General features: G+C 50.4%; 1 protein-coding gene across 5 annotated transcripts in view; it reads right to left on the bottom strand.

The window, feature by feature from the left end:
• Positions 1-273: 273 nt before the first annotated feature.
• Positions 274-18,117, bottom strand: part of TDRP (testis development related protein) — a 44,187-nt gene continuing 26,343 nt past the window's right edge. The window contains exons 3-6 of one of the 5 annotated variants that reach the window (XR_004622373.1): positions 3,946-4,049; positions 2,280-2,653; positions 1,558-1,586; positions 274-1,453 (exon numbers count right to left, since the gene is read on the bottom strand). Coding sequence is in view for 3 of the 5 variants with exons in the window: in XM_034649254.1 (XP_034505145.1) it covers positions 2,308-2,653; positions 3,946-4,049 (450 nt within the window). In the remaining 2 variants the exon portion in view is untranslated. Of the gene's footprint in view, positions 2,654-3,945; positions 4,050-18,117 lie in introns of all 5 variants that reach the window. The other 4 variants (XR_004622372.1, XM_034649254.1, XM_034649255.1 and 1 more) reach the window with 4 other exon arrangements.

The following is an 18,117-nucleotide window of genomic DNA, read 5'->3' as shown; positions in this document are numbered from 1 at the left end:
CCATAAACTCTGCCCAGAGCACAGGCGCGCCCCTGGTTCCTCACAGACTGAGGGTGAGAGCAGGCAGTTCTCCAATATGCAAAAGATACATCCCAGAAACTTCGGTTGAAATTGGTCATTTATTTATGAAAAAGTCTACGTGTATTGTTTGCGTTTTAAAATGAGGTTTAAGGTGTCATTAAGAAAAGTGCCATCACCTACAGTGACTAAGGTCACCGTTAGCGTTCGCCTCAAAGTTGATGCCAATAACCATGCAAAATAATAACGAAAGAGGAAATGAACAATACTTTTATTTTTTTAAAACCCCAGCACTGAGAATGAGTTTTACCTTCTCAGAAGCCACTTTCCTTTACAAAATAAGCCACAGTAGGAGCACAGACCACTCGCTCTTTACACAGTGAAGTCGTGTGTTCACAGAATGCAAACAAAAACCCCGTCAAAAAACCACATTCTCTCATTAACCCGTGAACACAAAGTTGCTTTGGTAAATTCTATCAAGAAAAAATACTTTTCTCCCAAAGCACATCAATAAATATATTAAAAACTGCAAACATACTTATTTTCAGTTAATCAGGACAGAAGAAAAAGTTTATTTTTACATGAATCTCTGCAGATAAGAAAAATGTGATCTACAGTGCGTATTCCAATTGCGATCTGGCTTTGTCTTCAGATTTTGAGAAACAGTATCATGAACGAGTGTCGCCCGCCTTGCGTCACAGATCTGCACGGAGGTGAGTTACAGGCACTTAGCGTCGCCACTCAAGTGCAGCGACCTGCAGCGGGTCTCAGGGTCCTGATTCTGCTCCGCCCCCACCCAGCGCCTCAGACACGGCACCTTCAGCTCTGGCTCTGACACACGCACCCAAGTCACAGCCAGTGTGGGTGCAGCTGCAGGGGCCGCAGGGCCACCGCTACCTCCTGAACCCTTTCCCTGAGGACTTGTTACACCAAAAACCACCAGCTTCCCTCTGCATCACCAGACACACCCCCCATTTCAAGGTTCTAACAAACTGGATTTTTATTTTCATGCCACTTAAAACTTGCCGCCCGTTCAAAAAGTCAAGTAAGCTTCTTGTTCTATTAAAAAAAGATGGACGGACAGATGGACAGATGGACGGAGGACAGACTGACGCTGTTACCATCAGGAGTCCTGCCACCGGGCCTGTGCGGGTTCCCCCAGGTGAGTTCACTGCGCAGCACGGACGTGCACGCAGAGCCAGCTGGGGGACTGTGTTTTCTCACCAGAGGTATGCACAGTGTCACTGGAGGTTTTTGTTTTTAACCAAAAAAACCCTAAACCTTTCTTTCCAAACCACCATTGCCTCAGGCAGCCGTGGGCGCCGCCGGCAGACATGGCCATCCTGCGAAGGAGCCCCGTGCCCAGCGCGTAGCCCGTCCTTCCTCGGCGTCCGGCAGCAGCCACGGCAACTGGCTCAGTTTGGAAACCAAACACCTGCACGTTATAGAAAAGAGGCACTTGCAGTATTGTATACAGTTTTAACTCCATCAGCAAATTAGTGTTTTCCAAAAACAATTCAGAGAATCAAGTTGCTAAACCTGGTCCACACTTGATGGTACTCTTCAACCTGCAATCACAGAATAGCACGTTTTCAGAAGAACATAAAGATCAAAGCGTGGAAGTTCAGGACAAGTAAGATGGACCCTACAGTAAATCCACTGTCCCCGTCCTCCGTGCACATGGGAGACTCCTCCTCCCAGCGTAGGAGACGAAGATGCTTTGCGGAGAGTGGCATTTTATGCTGCATCACATGTAATCCTTGCTTTCCTGGTATTTACGATGAGAAAAAGTTTAATTTGCCAGGTTGAACACAACTTAACATAACCTTTGGAAGATTGGTTTCACAGCTGGATCACGGGCTTCTGAAAACAGGAGGGCCCGGCCCTGCCGCTACAGTCGAGTGTCAAAGACACACATGGATACCACATGCAAGACACGGGGGGCACGGTGGGGACAGGGCACGCAGGGGAGGACAGCAGGGCACAGCTCACGGGACCACGTCCAGCAGTGCTGGGATTAGAGGGCGCAGACGTCTCCCAGCATGCTGGGGCTCTCCTCCGTCAGCCCGCGGGGAGGAACGTCCTGACGCGGACAGCCAGAGAAAGTGCTCTGCTCTCGTCCACACGGGAAAGACCAGAGGACCCGCGGACATACAAACAAACACAGCATGAGACAGCAAACTCTCAGACCTGCACAGAGAGAGAGAAGACACAGGGGTCTCATTAGGAGTTGGGGTTTGGGAACGCTCAGGTGTGTGCACCTCTCTGGTCCGCAGTGGGGCCGGATGGTCACTCCAGCTCCTCCCAGTTGTCCGTCAGGTGGCCTCTGCTCTGCCGTCTGATGCCAACCAGCTTCCCGGCCGACCGGAGGCTCCAGCGGGAGCTGTTCCCTGAGCTCGCCAGGCTGCTGTACTTGCTGCAGCCCTTGCCGTCCTCCTCCCAGCCTGGCCGAGGGGGACAGCCACTCGCCGTGTCACCTGCGTCAGCCGTCACATCTTCAAGAGCAAGTGTTGGAGGCTCCCAACCTTCAATCTCATCTGGTTTCTTAGACTGACTAGTCTGTTTTAAAACCAAATTGTCCCAAAATCCAGACTTCTTCTCTGTCTTCAACTCTTCTCTTAACCGTAAGTTGCTTCTGTGGGAGACAAGACAGCCGAGTGTTGGTGACCCAGTGATCTCAGGGCCTCAATTAGTGTCCACTGTATACACCTAACACTCTTTTTAAAAGTTTAAGTCATTTAGAACATGAACACAAATCTATAATATAAAATTTTAATTAAAATTAGTAAAGGAAAGTTAGTCACTGCATATTAATGAACCTGTGAAAGCTGTTTTAAGGTACCACACTTGGCTATACACAAAGCTAGTTTTCATACAAGGAAGTACTTGAGCAAAGTAGACAACAGGAAATGCAGAGTCCAAATTAAGAAATATGAGGATAAATATTCCATTTATCAAATCCATTTTCAACAGCTATTCACATACACATAGAGCATGCTAGTCAGAAGCAGTGAGTGGGTAATTTGCTGAACACAAACGAGACTCGGACACCAGGGGGCTGGAGACAGGCTGCTGTCCCTCCAGCCCGAGGGCAGGAGCATCCCTGGAGCACCACGGTGCACCCACAGGCCAGGCCGCACCCCGTAGAGTTCCATGCACTGGACAGAGGGACCCCGGCCCACAGCCCTCCATGGGGGGCGGGGAGGGCAGGGGATAGTAAGGAGGCGTCCCCGCCATGGGGCTGAAGCAGGGGTGTGTGGGTGCCCTTGGCCCACACAGCAGCTCATTGTCTGTGGCCAGGCCCACTGAGGCTCACCTCCCATCAAACATGCCACTGGCAATCCCACTCAGTTCTGACTTTATCTTTCCATGTTTTAAATCTACTTTTTAAAATTCTGTTTATAATAAACAGCAATATATCAGTTTAAATATATGCAATTTTCTAAAATCTTTTACAGTTCACCAATCCTTTGCATTTTTAACTTTTTCCGCCCCTTGATTTTCTGCAGTTAGTAAACATCTCACACGTGGCAAGCTGCTTGAAGGCCGAGTGCAATTTCCAATTGAGTTCGAGAGTGTTGGTCTGGGAAACCTTCTTTCATTTCTCCCATAAGCTCTCACGGTGCTTGCGGCGGCTACCCCTGTGACCTTCTCCCAGAAGCGCATCTTTCTTTTTTCTTTTCTTTCTTTTCTTTTCTTTCTTTCCCTCCTTCCTTTTCTTTTCTTTCTCCTTCCTTTCTTTCCCTTCCTTCCTTCCTTTCTTCCTTTCCTTCCTTCCTTCCTTTTCTTTCTTTCTCTTTCTCTCCCCCTCTTTTCTCTTTCTTTCCTTTCTTGTTTCCACAACACCAAAATGAGCACAACGCATTTCTGTCCTGTCACCTCCCGTCCGCCTCCTCTCACCTCCCGCTGGACCCCACGGAGACTTACCCTTTGGACTTGGGGGATTTACATCTTTCCAGCAGGTGCTGTTCATCGTCTTTATTAAACAGAGAAGTTACTTCTTTCCAACCTCGGAAACTTGCTCCCTGAACCTAAAAGGTCAGAAAAAAATCAACTCTGACAGAGGAAAGAAACAGAACAAAGTTCTGGATCTAGTCACTGTGGAGCCTCAAGTGAGCAAGAGCGCAGACTCTGCGCTGTCCCCGGCTCCCCGTGCTCCTACCAGGCTGGGGGCCCGAGCCACACAGGAAGTCCCACACGTCAGGCTGTGTCTGGCTCTGCGCAGATCCCAAGGTCTGCATTAAGAAGGAAGGAACGGAGGGAAAGGAAGGTCCCTGGGCCTGGTGCCTGCCCCGCGAACTCACTCGGTTCCCAGGGTCGCACAGCTGGGCCTGGATGGCTTTACTTTTTTTGTGAGGGAGGGAAGGGGCTGGAGGAGAGTGACTGTAATAGTCCGAAATGTTAAACACGTAACACGACCTAAAGCAAACCCTGAAACTGGACCGGGAGGCCGCGCGACGGCGCTGGCGACCGCCTGAGAGTCTGACGCCACGGAAGCCGGCTCGCTGGGCCGCCAAGTGGCCCGAGAGCCAGGGTCAGCTGCCGCAGGCAGCCCGGTGCCCTGCGGTTCCCACGGGAGCAGGCCCGGCCCAGTTTGCGGTCTCAGGAGCCTGCCGCGCCACCCTATGAACACAGACTTGAGAGCGGGGGCGCCGAGGGGGAGCAGCCGGCAAGGCGGGACGCCCAGAGACCGGGTCGCACAAGACACGGCACAGCTGGGGCCCGTCGCCCTTCGAGGCCAGGGTCGGCAGCGCTCACGAGGCCGTGGCTGAAACAGCCCAGGGAGAAGAGGAGGACGGACGTCCGCTCAGCACGCAGGAGCCGGGGTGGGCGTCAGGACGCAAGGGTCCAGCACCTCTGCCAAGGCCCCAGGATCCCACAGCAGCCTCCCTGATGAGCCCGTCGGGCGAGGCCACGTCTTTCCAGGGGCTCTGCTGCGGGACCTGGTTCCGCTGCTCCCGGCAGGCGCTGGCCGGTCTGGGGGACCCCCACATGCCAGGGACCACCTCTCAGCAGCACAGCCGTGCAGTCCCAAGCCCTCCTGCCGCCCCGTGTTCTCATGGACACTCATTAGCTTCCTGGGTGTTCGCGCAATTCCCAGCGGTAAATTGTCTGTCTCTCCCCCCCAGTCAGGGGCCTTCCCAGAAGCGGGTGCTCACGGGCGCCTCCCCGGATGTTCCAGACTTGTCAGACATGTTTCGCTAGGTGCAGGAGGCCGGGACACGGGGTCTCCCAAAGGGCTGAGGTTCTTTCCCGTCACATCCTGCCCCGGATCCGGGTCCCTCAGCGGCCGCCCCACCCCGAGCCTGCGGCTGCTCTGAGGATGCGCCACGTGGGGTTGGACACCGTTGACTTCGACCATTCACAGCATTTCTGGGGGCAATCGCCTGTGAGACCACAAGCCACAGACGTCCTCTGACCGCTCCTGACAGGCGAAGGCAGCTCCGAGGGAAGTGGAGCAGCACGCGCTGGCCGGGGACGTGGGAGCCGCCTGGGGGGCCTCACAGCTGAGGACGCAGAGCTGCACTCGCTGCAGCCCAGCCCCGGGAGCAGCGGAAGGGTCCGGGGCGTGCACACGGCTCTTACTCAGCCACAGACAACAAGGGCTCCTCCCTCGTGATCACAGGAAGATCACTACCATCTGCTCTCACGCACCCAAATACTCAAGTCCTCCCCAAAGAACTGCAGTTGGCGGTTGCAGGAGATACGGGGAAGGCACGGAAGGAAGGCGGTCCCAAGACGCAAACTTCCAGGCCGCAGAGAAACCAGCCCTGGGGTGTGCAGACGCACGACAGCTGCGATGGAACGTGGCAGACAGGACGCGGGAAGAGAGGACCCCAGGGACTCTCACCACAAGCAGAAGTGTTTCTGAGAAGATGAATGTCAGCGGAACGGGTCGTGGGGATCATTTCACACCAGGCGTCAATCACGCCATCGTGCTGTCCGGCCACGGTGTCCACTGTTTCTCAGTAAGACGTCGGGGAGGAGCCGCAGCCGAGGGGCCGATGTGCCTCCCCCACACGGCTGGTGAACAACTGCCAGAGAAGCACCCGACAGCACCGGTCTGGGGAGTAAAGACCTCCGCACACGGAACACGCTTCCCTCCCTGCACGCGGGCCTCCACTGCGCCTGGCCGCCTAGTGCCTCCCCGCCCCGTTCACGCTCACGTGACCCTCAGACGCACCAACAACCGCAGCCCAGGGAGGGGGCACGTGCGCAGCCGCAGCACATGGCTCTCTTCCCTCCAGGTCCACCCACCACCGTGTGGAAGAGTCCGCGAGCCTGTCTCAGACCCAAATCTGCTCACACAGCCCACTTCGTACGCCACGTGCACGCCCAGCCTCCACCTCCACCTCGCCTCCCCGTGACATGGTGCCCGGAGACAGCCGCCAGCTGACAGGAGGGCGAGGCTCCCAGCAGCAAACGTCCAGGGTCACGGCTGTGACACAGCCTCGGAAGCACCACAAGTCATCAGAACAAGTGAGCAACACTCTCTCCGGGAAGGTGAGTTATTAGAAGAGGCGGAAGTCACACAAAACAACAGCGGTAAGATGATAAATGGCAGCAGAGACACACACAAAGCAGACGAGTCCCGCAGTGAGTCCCCATGACACCACGGGGCAGACCCGTGCTTGGCCTGGAGGGGGCCGTCTCCGCACTCGACTCTGGTCCTGAACACGCATTACACACACCGAGCTCTACCGCGGGCTCTGCGTCTGGTGCCAGGAAGGGCCCGAGGGTACATCACAGTCGCGCTCGGACACGACCGCAGTCACCCCACAGGTCCCAGCCGGCCCTGACCTCAGGGGAGCCACCATCCCAGACGCCATTCTGAAGGATGCCAGGACTGGGTCTGCTCACAAGGACCTGAGCTTCTCCTGGGATGCTGTGTCTGGGGCATCTTCGTCCCGTCTGGGGGCAGGACACACTAACAAAGGTGAAACAGGCCCAGCGCCTCCTGGAGACACAGGATTGGGGCTCCAGAGTTCTTTACAACTAAGGTTAGGTTCAGGGAGACTGACTGACAGCCAGAAAAACGAAGACAAAATGATGTTCTATAGCCCGAGTGGTACCCAAGACGTTGGGCTGCAGAAATGAGAAAATGAGTTTCAGCATAGAACAAGGTGTTCCTTTAGCCCAGACCTCAGCTGCACCTCACTTCATGCCCCATCAGGAAAAAGCTGTGAAATCATCCATAACTGACCAAAATTCTTTCTGCTAGAGCAACTTAGCAGAAGTGCCTTCTCACCAAACACGTTCAGAGGCCAGATGACCTTCGGAGGCAGCACAAAACCCAAAACACGCCCTCAAGCACATGTTCTACTGGCCCCACAAGATTCCCAGCTCTGAGTACAACATACAAATGGATATCTATGAACGGTCACACAGAAAATTCAGAGTAACGCTCTTAATGCACAAGCAAAATGAAAAGTAAAATGAAGAAAAAGAAACATGAAATAACCCAGAAATCCTAGAACTGAATAATCCCTGGGGAGGAAAATTCAAGAGCTTCAACAGCTGACCTGACAACGCAGAAAAAGAGTGAGTGACCTTTGAAATTATCCAACTAGAAGAGCAAAAAGAAAAACGCATGAAGAAAGCCTGTGGGAATTATTCCCACATTATGGGAATTCCCGGAGAAGAGAAAGAGACGAAGTATATTTAAAGCAGTAATGACTGAAAGCTTCCAAACCTGGGGACAGAAGTGGACATCCAGACCCACAAGGCCCAGGGGACTTCAAACAGGCTGAACGTGAAGACGGCTAGAGGTACACTGTAATTACATTGTCAAAGACAAAGAGAGAACTTTGAGAGAAACAAGAGAAAACAGACAAGATACATCTAAGGAACCAACCTTACATGGGGTAATTTCTCACCACAAACTTGTGGGGCCAGGAAACGATGGGATGATGTATTCAAAGTATTTACAGACAAAACCCTGTTAACCAGGAATTCTATACCTGGCACAGCTGTCCTTCAGAAATGAGGGGAGATAAACACTTTCTTTAAATAAATAAAATTGGACAGAGCTCACAGCCACTAGGCCTGCCCTCCATAAAACGCTAAAAGGAGTCTTCTAGGCGGAAGTAACAAAATGCCAATTTACATCATAAAAACATGAGAAGGGAATGTAACACTCACTGATAAAAGTAAATTTATAGTTGTTCAATTCTGTATTATAGTCATAGTGGTACGTAATTCACTTATAACTTTAAAGATTAAAAAACAGTAAAAATAACCTAACTATAATATTCTGTCATTGGATACACAATATAAGAAATACGTAAACTGGGCCGCCTGGGTGGCACAGCGGTTAAGCGTCTGCCTTCGGCTCAGGATGTGATCCCGGCGTTCTGGGATCGAGCCCCACATCAGGCTCCTCTGCTGTGAGCCTGCTTCTTCCTCTCCCACTCCCCCTGCTTGTGTTCCCTTTCTCACTGGCTGTCTCTATCTCTGTCGAATAAATAAATAAAATCTTAAAAAAAAAAAAAAAAGAAATACGTAAACTGTAGCCTCAACAACCTACAATGTGAGAGGGAGGGGAAGTAAAAGTGGCAAGTTGAGGAACACTACTGAAGTAATCAGTAAACTGTTTTACAAAATCCTCATGATAACCACAGGGAAAAACCTGCAGTGATTACACCAAAGAACATTCTAAAAAGTTAAGCATACTGATACCAAAAGACATCAACATACAAAAAAAAAAAAAAAAAAGGGCAAGATAAAAAGCAAGGAACAATGTGTCTATAAAACAGCCAGAGAACAATCAAGAAAATGGCAACAGTTAAGTCCTTATCTACCAACATTTAAATATAAAAAAAAATCAAATTCTCCAATCAAAAAACATACAGTAACTGAATAAATAAAAATACAAGATCCAAAGACGTGCTGCCTACAAGAGATTCACTTTAGTCATAAAGACACATGTAGACTGAGATAGAAGGTATGGAAAAAGATTTCAAACAAATGGTAACCAAAAAAAGTAGGGGTAGCTATCTTCAGATCAAACAAAATAGACCTTAAAAATGGTAAAAAGAGGGGGGCGCCTAGGTGGCACAGCAGTTAAGCCTCTGCCTTTGGCTCAGGGCGTGATCCCGGCGTTATGGGATCGAGCCCCACATCAGGCTCTTCCACTATGAGCCTGCTTCTTCCTCTCCCCCTCCCCCTGCTTGTGTTCCCTCTCTCGCTGGCTGTCTCTATCTCTGTTGAATAAATAAATAAAATCTTTAAAAAAAATGGTAAAAAGAGACAAAGAAGGTCATTATATGATAATAAAGGGGCCAATCCATCAAGAAGACATCAACTATAAATATTTATGCACCCAACATCAGAGCACCTATGCACTTTAAGCAAAAACTAACAGAGCTAAAAGGAAAAATAAACAGTGATACAGCAATAGTGGGGAATGTAATGCCCCACTGTCAACAAGGGGTCATCCAGACAAAGCATCGATAAGGAAACGGGATCTGAACACTACAGACTAACCCAGCAGACACACAGTGTTATGAGAACAATGGAACACACTCCTTAGGCACGTGTGGAGTGTCTTCTCTGACCACAAGGGTGTAAAACTGGAAATGAATAAAAGGAGGAAAACGGGAAATTCAGGAATGCCTGGAAATTGAAAAACATTCTTCTAAACGAACAACTGAATCAAAGAAGATATTAAAGGGAAAATAAAAAATCCTGAGACAAAAATGGAAAACAACATACAAAAACGTGTGGGCTATAGCAAAAGCTGTTCTAAGAGGGAAGTTTCTACAGAAACAAGATCTCAGGTAAACAACGTAACACTATGCCTCAAGGCACTACGGAAAGAACAGACTGAGCCCGAAGTTGGCAGAATGAAGGAAATGGTAAAGATTAGAGGAGAGGGGCGCCTGGGAGCTCAGTTGGTGAAGCAGCTGCCTTTGGCTCAGGTCATGATCCCAGGGTCCCGGGACATAAAGACCATGCAGACTGACAGAGTCCTGCATCGGGCTTCCTGCTCAGTGGGGAGTGTGCTGCTCCCTCTGCCTGTGCTTGCTCGCTCTCACACGTACACACCCTCTTTCTCTCCAATAAATAAATAAAATCTTTAAACAAAACAAAACACAGATTTTACCACAGCAAGAAAAATAACATCAAAGCTGAATGGTGACGAATGAGCCACAGCATTTCAATGATGAGGACAAAGGGACTATAATACCAAAATGCCTCTGAAAAACAGAAACTAGTGCAGGGAGCACAGCATTCTGGTCGGTTCCATGGACGCCACAGAGCTGCGGGCGCTGGTCCAGTCCAGATGCTGTGTAATGTCGATAATTAGGTCAATACATTATAAAAGCAATTTAATGTGTGTACTTTTTAAAGGTATTTAAGTTCATAGGTCAGGGGAGAAAATTAAAAATCTTTGGTAGGCTAGGTATCCCAATGTTTATAGGAAGACACCTATCTCACGGATGATGTGGTGGCAGAGTTCAAGGTCAGCATTTCACTTATCTCACGAGGTCTGAGGTGTGCGATGCAGTGTGTGATCTGGTGCACGCGGGATTGTCTCACTCCTATAATCGCTTGCACCCTGCATGCACCTCCTTGAGTAGAGGGCAAAGAGGTGAGCGCATGAGAATCCCCGGGGCCCCGTCCTCTGTCCCAGCAGAGCACAAGTCCAGGATTTCCGGCAGGAGCGCTTTCGACTGCAAGGAAGAGCTGCGGTGTGTGTCCTGGCAACAAAAGGCTAGGGGAAGCTCCTTGGAGCCTCTCCCCAGCACCAGCAGCGGCCACCGCCATTCCTGCCCTGCTGAGGACAGTGGAGACAACAGTTACCCCGCTCCGGAGTGTCCCAGTGGGGACAGCAGAGTCTGCTGTGTCTCAGAGGAGCAGTGGACAGAGCCACAGCCAGGCCAAGGGTTTCAATTATGATACAATTTAAAAAGCCTCATTTTTTTTCAGGCCACTCTTAATTTTAGAACTCACCACAGTCTTAACGTCTAGCCACTCTGAAGTTATTGAGAAATTGGTAATCCTGGAGAAAACGGATTTCATAACCCAGTTCAGGGCTCCAGTTCCAACTGTCAGGTGCCTGGCCCTCTTGCAGAACTGAGTCATCAGGCCACGGGGACAGTCCTGATGACGCACTCAGCACCCACAGAACATGTGCCTTGGAAAGGCCGTACAGGGCTACGGTCCCACTGCGGTTGTCACAGAAACCAAGACGCTGCACCGGGCCCGGGGCGGCGGCGGGGGGGGGGCGGCCTTTCTGCTGCAGGGCGCCCTGGGCTGGCATTGACGGAAAGAGGGGCAGCACAAACCTGGGTGCTGCCTGTTCAAACTGTCACCCAAAAGGCCATTCAGATGACACAAAGGCAGTATGGTGACGAGCAGCTCTATGAGCCACTGAGGGCATGTGGCTAAACTGCAGCAGCAATGCTCCTGGGTCCTTGGGTTATGGTAAGTGTGACACAGACGGTGCTGGCCTGCCCCGTTCCTGCGATTTCCCCTCCATCCAAAGTGCGGCAGAAGCACTGCCCCGTTCCTGGAGAATACAGCCTTCCCGAGATGCCAGGAGCACAGCGGGTCTCCGCCAAGTCCACAGGACAGAGGCAGCACTGGGAACCACAGGCCCCTTCGGGCGAGGTGCGGTGTGTATCCGCCCCACTGACCGTTCTCACCTATCAAGCTGGCACAAGCGAGAAGCTCCAGACTCCTTAAAGCAGAGAAGCAACAGCACATGATGCAGTTTGCTCTGAAAACCACATTCTGTACAGCTGTGCCCCACGCAGGTGCCCTCGGCAGGGAACCTGCACCTCAAGGTGACCTACTGCCCTCGGCCGCTCGTTCTCACGTGCACAACATGACAGCTGCACTCGCTGACAGCCACACACACGTATAGGTGTTCCTAACACACGACGAACGTCTGCCGTCAACCGCCAGCAACACTGCAGGGATGTGCCCATCGGGTCACTCGCTCCAGTGTTCCCAGCTCTTCCTTTTCGTATCCTGACCATGGACCAGTCCCCTCGGGATTATCCGTGTGGACAGAAGGGGAGAGAGACGCCCAGGACTCAGAGCCAAGCACAAGAAAACGCACCCTGACTTCCTCCACCTGACGCCCACCTGCAGCAGGCTCGGCAAGACAGAGTGGGGGACGCTGGGGCCCGAGCCTAACAAGGCTGGGCCGTGTGGCCCCGAAACGAAGCTGCCAGCAAGACGCGCGCACAAATCCAAATCCCTACTGCGTGCTGGCCCGTGTGCGTAGCTACATGTCCGCTTATGTGTGGATGACACGTCCGTGTTTACGAGTAGATATTCATGTTAACAGTCTGCGTGAAGTGTTCCCAAGTCTGTATATTTACATCTCTCTGGGAGACGTGCCCTTCTACGCAGACAGACCCGAAGAAAAGAACTGGTTGGCTGGAAGACAGAAATTACAGAGATTCACTGGCCTTCCTTTAGCACATTTTAAATTTTATGTGTGTGTCTTAGTTTGGGCAGTTATAAAAAACATACCACAGATGGGGTGGCTGAACCCACATTTCATTCTCACAGTTCTGGAGGGGTCCGGGGTCGGGTGAGGGTCTACCTCCTCCTGGTTCACAGACGGTGCCTCTTCTGTAAGGACCCGTCACGGAGGCCCCACCGTCATGGCCTCTCCTCCCCGAGCCCCCTGGCTAAACCATGCCGTTGGGGGTTAGGTTTCAACAACAACTGGAGGGGGCACAGACACCCAGCCTGTAGCGCTAGCGTGTGTGCTCCCCTGGGGAATAATCCCCCCCTTTCGTACCCTGTCACTCCTCGTCTGAGCCACAAAGGCCGCACTGCCCGCGCGGTTCTCTCCGGGGGCGATAACCTGGCGCCGTTCCAGAGGCACGCAAGAGGACTCCATCTACCTGACATCGCAGGTGGACTCCTGCCGGGAGGGAGGGCCTGGTGGCTTCAGCTCTGGCTGCCCCCGTGGACAAGGAGCACTTGCGGGAACATGCAAGAAAGACGGCTGCACGTGCCACCCGGACAGGGATGCTCGGAAGGCCCGGGAAGCAAAGGACAGGCTGGGCCCTCCGTGCGGCCAGTCCTCTTGGTCCTGGAGGGTCAGGAAAGCCGGGAAGACGGGGCCGGGGTGGAGTGGCCGGAGCCAGTCAAGATGCAGAGCAGGCCACAGAAAGGAGACCAGGTGTTACTGAAGAGACGCCAAGTGCAACAGAGAGACGTGTAGAACCGAACAAACCCAACTGCGAGACAGGGTCGAGATACTAGTGCATCTGACACAAGTGTCACAACGAGAAATGGGAGGACGGTGCGGAACATCCCAGAATGGAGCAGACAGGGAGTGTCACCTGCAGCAGCACCCCTGGCTCAGAGCAAAACCTCTTTTCAAGCCCACGAGACGGGGACCAAAGGGCAGCGTGCTGACGGGAAGCACAGAGGCACATGCATCACAGCTGCCAAGACAGACCGTCTCCGGGGCAGAGCAAGAGCGGCGCCGACACCTCTGCGCGTGCGCGGCAGCAGAGGCCAGAGTGGGACACGCTACGGGGAAAACAGCCTCGTCTACAACGCTGTGCCCTTCCCGCCCGTGGGAAGGAGCTCCTCCTACAAGGGCTCAGCTCTCAAAGGCCAGGGCAGGGAGACCGCTGGCACGGTGTGCCCGTCTCTACAGAAGGCTTACTCCACAGCATGCAGAGTGAGCACCAAACTCGGAAACAGCTTCGAACACTAAAAGTGATACATTCGGGAGGGGAGGGAACAAGCGGGGCGCTGCTGCTTTTAATTGTAACTTTAGAGTTCTTTTTGAATTGAAACACAAAAAACAAGCAAGCAAAATACTAGGAACAATTGCCATATATAATGATAAAAAATCCAATGATCTCTCCTAGTCACAGCAGCAGACAACAGAAAGAAATAAAAGGCATCCAAACTGACAAGGAAGAAGTCAAACGTTTAGTCCTGGAAGATGACATGATACTACATGTAAAAAACTTGCAAGACTCCACCAAAAAAACTTTCAGAACTAAGGAAACGAATTCAGGTAAGTCGCAGGATACAAAATACACTTAAAGCTGCTGCATTTCTACACACCAGTAACGAAGCGGCAGAGAGAGAAATTAAGAAAATCCCACTGACAACTACACCCAAAATAATAAGATACCTAGGAATAAACCTAACCGAACAGGTGAAAGGCCTGTACTCTGAAAACTATAAAACACAGATGAAAGGGGGAAAAAATGACACAAAGAAATGGAAAGACATTCCATGCTCATGGATTGGAAGAAGAACTATTATTTAAAATGTCTATACTACCCAGAGCAATCTACAGAATTAATGCAATCCCTATCAAAATACCAACAGCATTTTTCACAGAACTAGAACAATCCTAAAATTTATATAGAAGCAGAAAAGGCCCCAAAAAGCCAGAAGAATGCTGAAAAAACCACCCCAAATCTGGTGGCATCACAATTCTGGACTTCAAGTTACATTACAGAGCTGTAGTCATCAAGACAGCATGGTACTGGCACAAAAACAGACACATAGATCAACGGAACAAAATAGAGACCCCAGAAATGAACCCACAGCTATATGGCCAACTAATGTTTGACAAAGCAGGAATGTATATCCAAAGTTAAAAAGGCGGTCTCTTCAACAAATGGTGTTGGGAAAACTGGACAGCCACATGCAGAAGAATGAAACTGGACCATTCTCTTTCCCCATACACAAAAATAAACTCAAAATGGATTAAAGACCTAAATATTAGACCCAAAACCATAAAGTCCTCGTAGAGAGCACAGGCAATAATTTCTCTGACATCGGCCATAGCAACTCCTTTCCAGATATATACCTAAGGAAAGGGAAACAAAGGCAAAAATGAACTACTGGGACTTCATCAAAACAAAATCTTCTGCACAGCAAAGGAAACAGTCAACAAATAAAGGACAACCTACAGAATGAGAGAAGATATTTGCAAATAATATATCTGATAAAGGGTTAGTATCCAACACACAGTAAGAATTTCTGCAACTTGGGGTGCCTGGGTGGCTCAGTCGTTAAGTGTCTGCCTTTGGCTCAGGGCGTGATCCCGGTGTCCTGAGATCGAGCCCCGCATCGGGCTCCCTGCTGGGAGACTGCTTCCTCCTCTCCCACTCCCCCTACTTGTGTTCCCTCTCTCGCTGGCTGTCTCTGTCAAATATATAAAATCTTATGGAAAAAAAAAAGAATTTCTACAACTCACCACTCAAAAACAATCCGATTAAAAATGGGCAGAAGATGTGAATAGGCATTTCTACAAAAAAGACAACACAAATGGCCAAGAGACACATGAAAAGATGCTCCACGTCACTCAGCATCAGGGAAATACAAATCGAAACCACAATGACATACCACCTCACACCGGTCAGAATGGCTAAATCAACAGCACAGGAAATGGCAGGTGTTGGTGCGGATGTGGAGAAAGGGGAATTGTTGGTGGGAATGCAAGCTGGCACAGCCACACTGGAAAATAGCATGGAGGTTCCTCAAAAAGTTGAAAACAGAGCTACCCTACGATCCAGCAACTGCACTACTAGGTATTTATCCAAAAGATACAAAAACACTAATTCAAAAGGGTATGTGGGGGCACCTGGGTGACTCAGTCAGTGAAGCATCTGCCACAGGCTCAGGTCATGATCTCAGGGTCCTGGGATCGAGTCCCACATCTGGCTCCCTGCTCAGTGGGGAGCCTGCTTCTTCTTCTGCCCCCGCCCCTCCCCCTGTTCATGTTCTCTCTCTCAAATAAACACATAAAAATTTTAAAAATTAAAAAAGGATGTATTGACCCCTATGTTCACAGCAGCATTATTTCCAATTGCCAAACTATGGAAGTAGCCCAAGTGTCCACAGACAGACGAATGGATAAAGATGTGGTATGTACACCGTGGAATATTACTGTACCATCAAAAAGAATGAAATCTTGCCATTTGCAATGACATGGGTGGAACTAGAGGGCGGTATGCTAAGTGAAATAAGTCAGAGAAAGACAAATACCATATAATTTTACTCATATGTGGAATTTAAGAAACAAATGAGGAAAGGGGAAAAAAGAAAGAGAGAGGAGGCCAAGCAAGAACCAGCCTGGGAACTAGAGAGAGTACACCGCGGGTCACGGAGCGCAGGGGGCCAGGGGGAACAGGGAGATCAGGGACTGTGCCTGTTGCACGTGGTGAGCACCAGGTGACGTATGCAAGTGTGGAATCACTATCTTGTACACCTGAAACTAACACCACCCTGTATGCTAACTATACTGGAATTAAAATTAAAAGTTCTAAAAAATTCCAAAGACTTCAACATAAAGGATTTTATTTTAAAAAACAAATAAAAACAGTTAAGTAGAAAAATGGGTAAAACAATGGGAAAAGCAAGAATCTTCTGAATACAGAAGTATCTTCTTGTTTACAGGAGAAGATGGTGACCTGTCTCAGCCCAGCCCTCTCAGGTTATCTCTGCAAGTTTAATGATGGTGGCAGAGATACAAAAACAAAGGCCCCTAAGAGACAACGTGTGGCCTTTAAAGCTCAAAGGAATCTGTGTTGCCTGCTGACCTTCCGGTCCTGTAAACAGCTTTCCTATTTCTCCCTGGGTTCTGCTCAGCTACCAGACCCAGGCACGAACCGCCAGAAGACGGTCTCCCTGCAGTGGCTGTGAAACATGCAAGGGGCTGGTTTGCCAGCAACCACAGTGGGGCTCCTCGCGTTTCCTCCGACAGGCTGAAACACTGCATTTGGGGCAACACGTTCCTTTTTGTCTTTAGTTCTCTTTCTCTCATTTAACCTTGGGATACAGCAATGACGTGTTTTATATTAAGAGTCCTGAAGCCAGCACACAGCGAGAAAAAGCAGAGTCCCTAATATATTTATTTACCAAGCGAGCTGAGATCTCTTCAGCAAGCACGAGGGGCATCTAGTCAGAGAATTGAATTCAGGGGCCCTGCAGAGAACCCCAAACCAACACACACACTCAGTCCACTACCTTAAACCTTCTGCGTCCAACACCCACACGCTATCAGGAGGAAAAGCGCATCTCTTCAGGCACACATGGCCTGTCAACGCCTGTCAGTATGGCCAGTCTACACTCGGAGCTAACCCATTTCTTCATACTCTGCCCTTGACATTTCAGAACAATGAACTTAAAGGCCTGGTACCGTTTAAACTCTGACACACCAAAAACTGGCACTTGAAAGAAGACCATTCATTAAGACAAATCAACGGGGGTTCTCTGCTTATGCACATTTTGGAAACTAAAGTTAGTAATAATTCATTCAGAGCTTTGAGGCAGCATTTTTAACCATACCCCATCCCTAGGAACGTCTCCCTTATGTCCTTTACAACATCTATTTGAGACAAACGAGTGGTCCTACATGGACAGTGCTGATGACTTACTTAGAGCAAGGAGAATGTGGAGAGTGCGGAAAAAAAGATTTTTACTTCCCACACTAATTATTTAACAAAGTATTTCGTGGAAATGAAAATTAACCTTCTTAAGTGACGACTAATATTCAATTGATGTAAGCACTATCGCTGGTAACTCGGTCTAATCGTGTATGCCTAATGAAACCAGACACATGGCCAATGCACGTGGAGCGCCTGCCCACACAGCGAGGGACCACACGTGGGAAGCAGCTGGCGGTAGCCTCCCTGGGGACAGAGACTCTTGTTCCACAGGTACTGAAAGCCACGAATCCTGCAGGGGATTCCATGTGCCGCGCAAGTCCACGCACACCTGTCGCTCGGCCCTCCTGCAGAACCCAGGGGCGAAGCGTCTCCCAGGAGGAGGAACCCCAGGGGCGAAGCGTCTCCCAGGAGGAGGTACACCGCTGTGCGGTGACGAAGGCCGCTATGGTCCGAAGGTCTGTGCCCCGCAAAGTTCACATGTTGGGATCCTAACCCCCGACGTGAGGGTGCTCAGAGGTGGGGCCTTCGGGGGGAGGAGTTCATGAGACTGGAGCTGCCACGACGGAGGTTCGTGCCCTGATATCGGAGACACACTGCCACGGGAGGCACAGCCAGGGCAAGAAGTCTGCAGCCTGGAGAGAGGCCTCCCCACAACTCTGAGAAAGCATTTTAACTGCGAATTCATCTCTGCATTTTAAGCCCC

This window comes from Ailuropoda melanoleuca, chromosome X (genome assembly GCF_002007445.2).
Source record: "Ailuropoda melanoleuca isolate Jingjing chromosome X, ASM200744v2, whole genome shotgun sequence".
NCBI lineage: Eukaryota > Metazoa > Chordata > Mammalia > Carnivora > Ursidae > Ailuropoda > Ailuropoda melanoleuca.
This window is presented reverse-complemented; position numbering and strand designations above follow the sequence as displayed.